This window comes from Chionomys nivalis, chromosome 9, assembly GCF_950005125.1.
Source record: "Chionomys nivalis chromosome 9, mChiNiv1.1, whole genome shotgun sequence".
Classification (NCBI taxonomy): domain Eukaryota; kingdom Metazoa; phylum Chordata; class Mammalia; order Rodentia; family Cricetidae; genus Chionomys; species Chionomys nivalis.
In genome coordinates, this window is record NC_080094.1 from 23,684,723 (window position 1) to 23,697,368 (window position 12,646).

General features: G+C 45.9%; 1 protein-coding gene across 2 annotated transcripts in view; it reads left to right on the forward strand.

Annotated features, from left to right (window-relative positions):
- Snta1 (syntrophin alpha 1) overlaps positions 1 to 12,646 on the forward strand; it is a 33,963-nt gene that overhangs the window by 18,395 nt on the left and 2,922 nt on the right. For both annotated transcript variants that reach the window (XM_057781686.1, XM_057781687.1), the window contains exons 3-5: positions 8,125 to 8,329; positions 10,728 to 10,935; positions 11,026 to 11,156. In XM_057781686.1, coding sequence (XP_057637669.1) covers positions 8,125 to 8,329; positions 10,728 to 10,935; positions 11,026 to 11,156 — 544 coding nt within the window. The remainder of the gene's footprint in view (positions 1 to 8,124; positions 8,330 to 10,727; positions 10,936 to 11,025; positions 11,157 to 12,646) is intronic.

Consider the following 12,646-nt stretch of genomic DNA (forward strand, 5'->3'; position numbering starts at 1 on the left):
TCCCCCTGGGTCTGCCTCCTGAGTGCTGGGATTTAAGGTGTGAGCACCACCGCCTGGCCTGCATGCTTCTTGATCTTGCTCTTTATGTCTCAGCCACCAGTGCCGGGACTGCAGTCATGCATTAGCACACTTGGTTTGTGTTTTTATCCTGCTACCTAGTGTAGGCCAAGAGCTGTAGGAGAAGCTGGTGTGCCCTGGCAGGTGAGATGGGGTCCTCTGTTCACACTATTGACATCTGGGTTAGCGTATAGAGGCTTTAGATTAGTAAAAGGATGAGTCCAAGGTATAATTTCAACAAGGGAAGTAACCACCCACTCTGAACAGACAGGGAACAGGTTGAGCTCAGCCAACAGATTTCCCAAGGTTCCAGGCCAGGACATTTAGTCACAGGCACTTACTGAGCCCTGGGATGCATTCTGAACATTTCTGTCTTGAGCCAAAACAAATGTGACTCCTCTCAGCAAGGTACACGAGACCCTGCGTTCTCCAGTTGAACTGGCAGGGGAATGGCCTTGCTTCGTTGCAGAATCCAGTGGAATGCCTCCAGTAGGATCTCTTCCTATGTCCTGGGGCCAGGGCTCACCTCTGCTTTTCCTCTGGTTTCCTTCCTTAGCCTCAGCTTCCTGTGTGAGCTTTACTAGGCTGCTGGGCCAGAGACTTGGCTGGGGAGAATGTGGACTCTGGCTGGACCTATCCTTGTAGATTCCATGATCCTGGCCACCAGCCATGGCCGTGTCCCCAGTTCTGGAGGCCATAGTCTGGAGGCAGTCCCACCCTATCTGCTCAAATGAGTCAGGCTGAAGTCAGAGTGGCGAGGCAGTCTTGGAGCTAGGCTATTTATGGCCAAACTCTGGGGCCCCCAGGTTTCCACCCTCATTCAGGGAGAGGCCACTTGGTCTGTGAAATCCAAGCCCTGTTTCTGGCACCAGCTGGAACACTCCTCATTTATAGTACGTTCCTATGGCAATGGAGAAAGGTGACCTGGTTCTGGGACAGCCGGGCGCGCAGTGACTCTTACCAGTTTCTTTGGCTCCAGAGTTGACAAATGTTCATTTGCTGAGCATGTAGCATATGAGAAGCCTGTTGGATCCTGAGGACATAGATGAGTCACATGAAGTTCTTGCCTTTATAGTGTTCTCTCCTGGGTGGAGAGCGGGGACGACGACACTGACCTCAGGGGACTGGAGGTGGGTTCCCAGCACCCACATAAGGCTGCTTGCTACCGCCTGTAGCTTCAGCTGTATGGGATCCAACATCTCCGGCCGCCACAGGCACCTGTTACACAGGTGCAAGGGAGCTGTGTTTTTCAGCTTGCTCCTCTCTCCTTGCTTTGTGTTTTGTGACATAAGGAATGGTTGGCTTGAGTTATGGCAGCCCTCCTGTGGCTGTGAGGATGAAGCCAAGAGAAAGACCCAGACTCTAGTGTCACACCTGTCCCATGAACTAAAGCAATGGCAGCCCTCCTGTGGCTGTGAGGATGAAGCCAAGAGAAAGACCCAGACTCTAGTGTCACACCTGTCCCATGAACTAAAGCTTAATCACCTTCCTTAGCATTCTTTTCCTCTCGGTCATTTGAGATAGAGCCTAATTCTGTAGCCCAGGGTAGCCTAGAACTCTTGGTAATTCAACTGCCTTAGAATCTCCCAAGGTCTAGTATTATAGGTGTGAACCACATTGCTGCCTCATGATTTCTATATGTCTGTCTGTCTGTCTGTCTCCTTCTAATAGGCCAGATTGATCTCAGACTCCCTATGTAGTTAAGGATGACTCTGAATTCCTCATGCCTGGCCATGTTCAAACTCTTTTTCTTTCTCTCTTCTTTCCCTCCCTTTCTCCCTCCCTCCCTCCCTCCCTCCCTCCCTCCCTCCCTCCCTCCCTCCCTTTCTCCCTCCCTCCCTCCCTTTCTCCCTCCCTCCATCCCTCTCTCCCTCTCTCCCTCTCTCCCTCCCTCCCTCCTTCACTCCATCCATCCATCCCTCTTTTCCTCCCTCCCTTTTCTTTCTTTGATATAGGGTTTCTCTCTAACAGTCCTGGAACTCACTCTGTACACCAGGCTGGCCTCGAACTCACAGAGATTCGCTTGCCTCTGCCTTGAGTGCTGGGATTAAAGGCGTGTGCTACCACTGCCAGACTTTGTTTCTATTTCTTTTGAGAGCAGACTCAAGTGTCCTGGGTTTGAATTTGCTTTTTTTTTTTAAATTCTTTTTTATTGTTTTATTTTTTTATTGATTTTTATTGAGCTCTACATTTTTCTCTGCTCCGCTCCCTGCCTCTCCCTTTCCCCCTTCAACCCTCCCTCAAGGTCCCCATGCTCCCAGTTTACTCAGGAGATCTTGTCTTTTTCTACTTTCTACTTCCCATGTAGATTAGGTCTATGTAAGTCTCTCTTAGTGTCTGCATTGTTGTCTAAGTTCTCTGGGATTGTGGTTTGTAGGCTGGCGTTCTTTGCTTTATGTTTAAAAACCACCTATGAGTGAGTACATGTGATAATTGTCTTTCTGTGTCTGGGTTACCTCACTCAAAATAATGTTTTCTAGCTCCATCTATTTTCCTACAAAATTCAAGCTGTTACTTTTTTCTGCTGTGTAGTACTCCATTGTGTGTGTAAATGTACCACATTTTCCTTATTCATTCTTTGGTCGAGGGGCATTTAGGTTGTTTCCAGGTTCTGGCTATAACAAACAAAGCTGCTATGAACATAGTTGAGCACATGTCCTTGTGGCACGATTGAGCATCCTTTGGATATGCACCCAAAAGTGATATTACTGGGTCTTGAGGAAGGTTGTTTCCTAATTTTTTGAGAAATTGCCACACTGACATCCAAAGGGGTTGTACCAGCTTGCATTCCCACCAGCAATTCAGAAGTGTTCCCTTTACCCCATAACCTCTCCAGCATAAGTTGTCATCAGTGTTTTTGATCTGGGCCATTCTTACAGGTGTAAGATGGAATCTCAGAGTTGATTTGATTTGCTTTTCTCTGATGACAAAGGATGTTGAACATTTCTTTAAGTGTCTTTTAGCCATTTTAGATTCCTCTGTTGAGAGTTCTCTGTTTAGGTCTGTAATCCATTTTTTTTGATTATGTGTTCTTTTGGTGTCCAATTTCTTGAGTTCTTTGTATATTTTGGAGATCAGACCTCTGTCTGATGTGGGGTTAGTGAAGATCTTTTCCCATTCTACAGGCTGTCATTTTGTCTTGTTGACTGTGTTCTTTGCTTTACAGAAGCTTTTCAGTTTCAGGAGGTCCCATTTATTAATTGTTTCTCTCAGTGTCAGTGCTGCTGGGGTTATATTTAGGAAGTGGTCTCCTGTGCTAATGCATTCAAGTGTATTTCCCACTTTCTCTTCTATAAGGTTCAGTGTGCCTGGCTTTATGTTGAGGTCTTTGATCTATTTGGACTTGAGTTTTGTGCATGGTAATAGATATGGGTCTATTTTCATTCTTCTACATGTTGATATACAGTTATGTCAGCATCATTTGTTAAATATGCTTTTTTTTCCATTTGATATTTTTGTTTCTTTGTAAAAAATCAGGTGTTCGAAGATGTGTGGATTGCTATCTGGGTCTTCTATTCAGTTCCATTGGTCCTCCTGTCTGTTCTTATGCCAATACCAGGCTGTTTTCAGTACTGTAGCTCTGTAGTAGAGTTTGAAGTCAGGGATTGTGATGCCTCCAGAAGTTCTTTTATTGTACAGGATTGTTTTGGTTATCCTGGGTTTTTTGCTTTTCCATATGAAGTTGAGTACCGTTCTTTTGAGGTCTTTGAAGAATTTTGCTGGGATTTTGATGGGCATTGCATTGAATTTGTTGAATTTGCTTTATAACTGAATAGAATCTTAGCCTTCTGATCCTCCTGCATCCAGCTTCCAGTATAGACTCTGTGTGCCCCAGTCGGGGCAGCTTTTTGGCTTTTGGCTCAGAAGTCCTTTCCTGTCCTAGCACAGCTAGTACTGTGACCATTTGAATTTACTTATAGTTGTTTTATGTTAGTTTTTTTGTTTACTGTTTACTAGTGAGCAGGGACAGGGGTATGGCACAGCATTTGTGTGGAGGTCAGATGGAAATCAGAGGACAACTTTTTGTTGTTGTTGTTGTTTTCAAGACAGAGTTTCTTTGTATAGCCCGGGTTGTCCTAGAACTCGCTTTGTAGACCAGGCTGGCCTCGAACTCACAGAGTTCCACTTGCCTCTGCCTCCCAAGTCCTAGGATTAAAGGTGTGTGCCATCACCGTTGGGAGGACAACTTTTAGGAGTTCTCGCCATTTACAGAATGGGTTCTAAGAATCAAACTCAGGTCTTTGGACTTGGTGGCAAATCTTTACCTGCTGAGCTTCTTGCTGGCCCTGTTACTTTTTGTTGTTGTTGTTGTAGACAGTCTCATGAAACCCAGATTGGCTCTGAATTCTTTCTGTAGTGGAGGATGGCCTTGAACTTCTGACCTTCCTTTTCTGTCTGTTGAATGCTGGGATTACTGGTATGCACCACCACACCTAGTTTTTAAAATGAATTTTAATCGCAGTTTAATACTTTTTAAAATAATTTATTTAACTTTATTTTATGTGCATTGGTGTGAAGGTGACAGATCTCCTGGAACTGGAGTTACAGACAGTTGTGAGCTCTGCAGAGATGGCTCAGTGGTTAAGAACACTGCTGCTCATGTAGAGGGGCTGGGTTTGGCTCCCAGCACTGACATCAGGTGGACCCCAGTGGCCCGTAGCACCAGCTCCAGGTAATCTGAGGCTCTACTTTGGTGTCTGCTGGCTTGTGCTAGTCTCATTCCATGTGCTCATTGCAGTGTGAGCCAGCAGTGTGGCTCTGCTGTATAGAGTGACACATTTCCATCGTCACCAAAGGTCCTTTCAGTGATACTGGATGGATATGCCAGGGTCCCTGGCCACATATGCTGGTTAAGATGCTAGCTGCCCCTGTAAGAAATAAACCCATGAACCATGGTGCCTTAGAGATAATAAAAGTAAGCCAGGTAGTGGTGGTGGTATACTTCTTTAATCCTGCAGAGGCAGGAGGATCTCTGAGTTCAAGGCCAGCCTGGTCTACAGAGTGGGTTCCAGGTCTATACAGAGAAATCTTATCTTGAAAAATCAAAATCAAAACTGGAAAAAAAAAGGATAAGTTATCTGGACATGATCACACATGCCTACAATCCTAGTGTTTGGGAAGCCAGTATGAGGCGGAGAGATGGCTCAGTGGTTAAGAGCATTTGCTGTTCTTGCAGAGGACCTGACATGGTGCTCACGGTGTCCTCTTCGGACCTCTGAGGACACCAGGCATACATGTGGTGTGTACAGACACACATTTGAGCAAAACTTTCTTACACATAAAATAAATAAATCTAAAAAGAAAATTAAAAGAAGGCCAAACAGTGTAATAGAAGTTTTTCCTCTTTTTTTCTTTCCTTTTCTTCTCCCTTCCTTCTTCTCTTCTTCTTTTCCTTTTTTCTTCTCTCTGTCTTCTTTTTTCATTCTTTCTGTTTTTTATTTTATCCTATTTTATATTTATTTACTTATTTTTTTTTTTCAAGACAGCATTTCTCTGTGTAGTTTTGGTTGTCCTGGAACTTGCTCTGGCCTTGAACTCACAGAGGATCTGCCTTTCTCTGTCTCTGGAGTGCTGGGAGCAAAGGTGTATACTACCTCTGCCCATCTTCTATTTTATTTTTTAACAGAGTATATTACTCTATAGCCTAGGCTGGCCTGGAATACGCTATAGCAGTGGTTCTCAACCTGTGGGTCTCATCCATCACTGGGTCAGATATCCTGCATATCAGATATTTGCATTACAATTCATAACAGTAGCAAAATTAAGGTTGTGAAGTAGCAATGAAATAATTTTATGGTTGGGGGGTCACTGCATCATGAGGAACCGTATTAAAAGGGTTGCAGCATTAGGAGGTTGAGAACCACTGCTCCATAGCGTCCAGTTCTTGGCAGTCCTCCCGCCCAGCTGCCTGAGTTCTGGGATTACGGGTGTGAACATCACACAGCTCTGTGTCCACTTCTCATCTCCTTCCACTGCTTTCTTCTTTTTGTGTGGTACCAAGGACTGAATTCAGGGATTTAAGTATGCAAGACAAGAATTCTGCTGGAATCACCCGCTCTGTAAACTCTCCCACTCTCTCCCTCCTTCTCTCTTTGGTGCTAGAGATGGAACCTTGTGCCCATGTATGCTAGCCAAGAATTCTACCACAGGGCTATCTTCCCAGCCTGATTCTATTTTTTTTTTTTCAACACAGGGTTTCTTTAGAGGTGTGAGCAACCACCACCTGGTGATTTTGCGTTTTTTTTTTTTTTTTTTTTTGTGAGATGGGATTGTGTGGCCCAGGCTAGTCTCAAACTCCTGATTTTCCTTTTTTTGACCTCTTAAATGCTTGGTTTACAGTCAAGTGCTACACATCTGTCTTATTTATTTAGGTTTTTTTAAAGACAGTGTTCCTCTGTGTCCTGGAACTTGTTCTGTAGACCAGGCTTGCTCTTGAACTGGGATTATTGAGATGGGGGTCTAGCTAAATCACCCAGACTGGCCTCAACTCGTGACACTTCTGCCTTAGCCTCTGCATAGCTAGGATTGAAGGCAGCTGATGTCACCAGGCCTGGAAGATGTTTTGTTTTGAAAACATTATTCTTAAAAATTTTAAATATTTGTGTGTGTGTACCTGTGCTTGAGAGCCCAAATGTTTTTTCTAGGTAAAGGTTGCAAGTCTGATGTTAGCAATTCTGAGATAATTACATATGTTTATGTATATTCGAACTGGACTGAACTATCTATATTTTGAAATTATTTTTATTATATTATTTTATGTTTTAGAGTACTTTACCTGCATATATGTCTGTGTACCATGTACGTGAATGGCCCACTGAGGTCAGAAGAAAGCCTTGGAGCCTCTGGAAATGGAGTTAGAGACAGTTGTGAACTGTCATGTGGGTGCAGGAAATAGAACCTGGGTCCTCTTAGAAGAGCAGTCAGTGCTCTTAACCATTGAGTATTCTCTCCAGTACCCAGCTATCTCTATTTTAATTGGTCTTCCTTAGAGCATGGCTCACATCCTCATGTTGAAGATGGTATCCTGTTAGTCTGGCTTCTGACCAGGGAAAGGAGCACATAGGGGAAAGGAAAGGACGCCTCTTTTCCCTATCAGTCAAAGCCTGCTATTTGCATCCACTGTTCTTTTCTCATGCTAGTGACCAGAATTAGTAACATGGATATTTATGAATGCAAAGGATCTTGGGAAATGAAGTCTTTCAGAGGCTACTAATATATTGGGGATAATGAGCAATGCCATAGAACTCCTCATTCAACTCCTTCTGGCAGATACGAGGTATGAAGAGGTGGAAACAAGCCCCAGGACAGAGCTAGCAGCCACACGGCTTGACTTCCATCTCGGTGCTCTGAGCCTGTCTCCCTACAGTGGTCTTCTCTCTCTCTTCTCTCCCAGCTCCACCCCTCTTTCCTCCATGTCTCTATTTTCCTTTTCCTCTCCTGTCCTCTCTCTTTCTCATCTCAGTATGTAGCCCTGAGATCCTCCTGCTTCCATCTACTGAGTGCTGGGATCCTAGGCCATGCCACCATTGCCTGGCCGGCCTCTTTTGTCTTTTTTTGTGGATGACCACCCGAAGGCCCCGAACTCTTTGACTCCTTGCTTGGAACTTACTTACTTGGCCACACTTGCTGCAAAGGAGGCTGAAAATATAGTCTTTGTTCTAGACGGCCCCGTGTCCATAAGCCAGGCTAAACAAGTAGATGGATACTGGGAGGTTTTGAATATCTTCTACCCCTCTGCCATGCTAGACGATTTACTTTAGAAAATTATAATATTAGACTTAAATTAAACTTTTTAAAACAATTCATTTTATTTTATGTGAATTGGTGTTCTACCTGCATGTTTGTCTGTGTGAGGTTGTCAGATCTTGGAGTTACAGACAGTTGTGAGCTGGCATATGGATGCTGGGACTTGAACCTGGGTCCTCTGGAAGAGCAGTGAGAGCTCTTAGCCACTGAGCCTTCTCTCCAGCCCCATAAACTAAGCTTTTAATTAACTGGTGACAATCGTGATATATGCTACATGGAGTTCATGCCGCTGTGGTAACAGGTGACCTCTCTCCTTACCAGTTAAATACATGAAGGAGGTCTCACCATATTTCAAGAATTCCGCTGGCGGGACCTCGGTTGGCTGGGACTCACCCCCTGCCTCGCCTCTTCAGCGCCAGCCTTCTTCCCCTGGATCCCAGCCCAGGAACCTCAGTGAGGCTAAACACATATCCTTGAAGATGGCATATGTTTCAAGGAGGTGCACCCCCACTGACCCGGAACCCAGGTGAGGCTGGAGCGGGGAGGCACTCAGATAACACAAATGAAAGGTATCTGTGCTGTATATAAGTGACTAACATGTTATCAGCATCCATGCTGGCACGGAAGCAGGTGCTTTGCAGCTAGGTCAAATGGATGCATGATTTAACTCTAGGGTGATGGCATGCATTGCTTTCTCTCTCTCTCTCTCTTTCTCTCTCTCTCTCTCTCTTTTCTTTCTTTCTTTTTTTTTTTTTTTTTTTTTTTTTTTTTTTTTTTTTGGTTTTTCAAGACAGGGTTTCTCTGTGGTTTTGGAGCCTGTCCTGGAACTAGCTCTTGTAGACCAGGCTGGTCTCGAACTCACAGAGACCCGCCTGCCTCTGCCTCCCGAGTGCTGGGATTAAAGGCGTGCGCCACCACCGCCCAGCTCTCTCTCTCTTTTCTAAGACAGGGTTTCTCTGTGTAGCCCTGACTACCTTGGAACTCGCTCTCTATATAGACCAGGCTAGCCTCAAACTCACAGAGATATGCCTGCCTCTGCCTCCTGAGTGCTGGGATCAAAGGTGTCCCTGCATATCTGGTGTTTTGAATTTCATCCTTCTGCTGGGAGAAGTAGACTATGTGTGTGTACGGCACCTGTTCTGCACTCTGTGCTACGGTACAGTTCACGCTATGGGCAAGGGGCTGGAGACTGACATTAACACAGACAGAGACACAGGTCATCCTTGAATTCCCCAAGAATGCCCCCTTGAATTAAGAATGCCCATTTTATTGTGTTCCAGGGCAGCTTATATAGTCTCCTTGACCAATGGCCACACCTTAACTCTCAGCTGCAAGCCCACCAGAAACCACTCCCTGTCTTGTGCTCAGAGCAGCTGCAAGCACAGGAAAACAATTTGTTTGCTTGGAGCAGCTGCAAGCGTAAGAAGTTGTTTACTCCGGCAGGCAAGGGGGTTACAGGAAATTCAGGGTCTGGGGTCCATAGCTCCCAACATGTGTGTAGGGAGGGGTGGATTTGGTGGAATCTGTCTTTGGAGATTATCATCTAGGAAAGATTTACCTTTGATTCTCAGAGTGGTTAGACCTGGGTCTAACTGGAAGGCGTAACTGCAAGGGAAGCCATGAACTCAAGTACTTTGTTTCCTAGTTCTGCAGCAGAGGAAGGCAGGGGTGAGGGTGGATGGGCTAGGAGCTGGGAGCAGCCTCCCGTTTCTGCCCTACTCCACAAAGTACAGAAATCCAAAGGGGAGCCAATCTTTAGTGGAACATAAAACTTTTCCAGCACCACTGTTGCTGTCCCCTGAAACTCTCTCTCCATAGTTGACAGCATGGATTTTTGTTTCTTTTCTCTCTTCTCTCTCTTTCAGACAGGGTCTTGTGTAATTTAGGTACTTAAGTCTTTAAAAATTTTTAATTGTATTTATCCCCCCTCCCCCGTATATGCACACACCACAGTGCGTGTGTGGAGGTCAGAGGACAACTTTTAGGAATTGGTTCTCTTCCACCATGTGGGTTAGGAATCAGGTTGTTGAGCTTGGCTGCAAGCATCTTTATACAGGAAGCCATCTTGATTGCCATGATGATAATTTTGAGCTTCTGATCCTTCTGCCTCAGTTTCCCAAGTGCTGACATTGCAGATGGGAAGCACCATACTGGCTGATTTCCCTTCCCTTTCCCTTTCTTTTCTTTTCTTCCCTTCCCTTTTCTTTCCTTTTCCCTTCCTTCCCTTTCCTTTTGAGATGGAGTCTCTTTAGTCTGTTCTTTCTTTCTTTTTTTTTTTTTTTAAAGATTTATTTATTTATTATGTATACAGTGTTCTGTCTGTTTGTATGCTTGCTGGTCAGAAGAGGGCACCAGATCTCATTACAGATGGTTGTGAGCCACCATGCGGTTGCTGGGAATTGAACTCAGGACCTCTGGAAGAGCAGTCAGTGCTCTTAACCTCTGAGCCATCTCTCCAGCCCCTCTTTAGTCTGTTCTTGCCTGCCTCAGCCTGATTTGATTACAGATATGTACTACCTGGCCCAGTTCTTTGTTATATAAGTAAACTTGGTCTTCTAAGATTCTTAATATATTTTCCCTATTAGTAGATGAATGCCTTAGATTCTAGGCAACAGGGAGGCACGGAAAGCTAATTCAGCAGGAACCTTTCATAGAAGCCAGGAGAAAAGGGTATTGGCCATGACTGTGGCTCTTGGCACGTGTTTGAGTGGGAATCTAGAAATCTGTGTATATGTGTGTTGTCACTTTTTTGTCCCTAGATCCTGTGAGGTTCTAACACCCATGGCTGGGATTCTATCTACAAACTCAGTCCTTACCTCTCATGGACACCCTGTGTGGTTTCTTTCAGTTTGGCAGTGGGTGGGTTTCTTGGACCAGATGCTGACCAGTGACATGTCCTATTTTTTAATCCCATGTGCCTTCAGGTATCTGGAAATCTGGGCAGCAGATGGCCAAGACACCCTCTTCTTGAGGGCCAAGGATGAGGCCAGTGCAAGGTCATGGGCAGGTGCCATCCAAGCCCAGATCAGCACTTTCATACCTTGGGTCAAGGATGAGCTGCTGGCACTGCTGGCAGCCACAAGTACAGCTGGGAACCAGGACATCAAGCAGATTGGCTGGCTGACAGAACAGGTGCTTGCTGTCACCCCTTGTCACCCCATGCCCTTCCGGCCCTTTGACCTCTTTTCCTTCCATGCCTCCTCATTACCGTTTTGCTTGCAGCTGCCCAGTGGGGGTACAGCTCCAACCCTGGCCCTGCTGACGGAGAAAGAGTTGCTTCTCTACTGCTCTCTCCCCCAGACTCGAGAGGCCCTGAGCAGGCCAGCCCGTACCGCCCCGCTCATTGCCACCAGGTACCAAGGAGCAGGGGTACTGGGTTGCACTCAGTGGTTGTACTCAAGACTTGGGAGGGTGGTGTTCCAGATGGGCCCCAGCACCCCAAACCCCAGCCCTGTTCTGCCTCCAGCTATTTCCCCAGTGATCTGCTCCCTTTAGCCACAATTTTCCCTCATTTTTAAAGCTGAGGCTCAGAACAGAAAAAGGTAAAGTGCCAACTGCCCCTCAGTTACTGATACCTGCATCTTGTACTGCATGGTTCAGGGGACACAGAGTTAACAGGTACAGTCATTGCCCCCAGGGAGAACCCAGAGTCGGGAGACAGACGCAGAACAGCCATACATTGAAGGCTATAGGAGACACCTAGCTGTCTGGCTTGGTCAGGGAAGACTTAATGACATTGATGAATGAGAAGTGTGGCCTTTGAGGAAGGATGGTAGAGCATCTTAGGTGTGGCCAGAGGTACGGAGGCATGAAGGGTTAGAGCATGTTCATGTCCTGTGAATGTGGCAGAATCAGATGCAGAATCCACATGGGAAGTAGGGGGGAAAGAGATAACTGTCTGGTGAAGGAATATTGTGTTATCAAGGTTGTGTGTATGTCTGTGTGTGTTTGTGTGCATGTGTGTATATGTATGTGTGTGTGTGCGTGCATTCATGTATACAAATATAGAAACCAGAGGTCGTATTCAGATACCTTTATCTATTTTTCTCTACCTTATTTTTTGAGACTTTGTCTCTCACCAAACCTAGAGGTTGCTATTTCTGACTAGATTGGCTGGCCATTAAGTTCATGCAATCCACCTGTCTCTGCCCCCTCCAGTCCTGCGGATTCTGATATGTACCGCCACATTTGACTTTATCATATGCACGTATATGTTTGTGTGTAGATATGTATTGTGTATGTGTACACATTAATATTAATTTTTGTGAGACAGACGCTTACTCTGTAGCCCTGGCTGGTCTGGTACTTGCACCACGGACCAAGATGACCTTGAACTTGCCTGCCTCTGCCTCTAAGTGCTGGGATTAAAGGCGCGTGCTGTCACACCCACTCAATATTTTTTTGGGACAGGGTCTCTCATTGAACTCAGAGCTTGCTGTTTGGGCTAGACTGGCAGACCAGTGGCCCCCGTCTCAGCGTCCCCTAGCACTGGGGCTGCAGGTATCTGCTGCCATGTCTGGCTTTTCCATAGATGCCAGGGACACAAACTCAGGTCCTCATGCTTGAGGAGTAAACGCTTTACCCACTGAGCCATCTCCCCAGTCCCAGCATTATCGCTGGAGGGGGTAAGTTGGGGAGTCAGGAGACTGGGGCTGTGTTTTAGAGGAAGCCCTGTGCCTGCCACAGAGAACTTTCACTGGGGAAGGGAGGGCAGAAACTGGGAGGCTGCCATCTCTTTGGAGACGTGGGTGGAGGAAGCATCTGGAGAAGTGCAGAGGCATTTGCAGAGGAAAGGGGCATGGGTGGGAACTCACAGGCACAGTGCTTGGCAGATGGGAGAGGG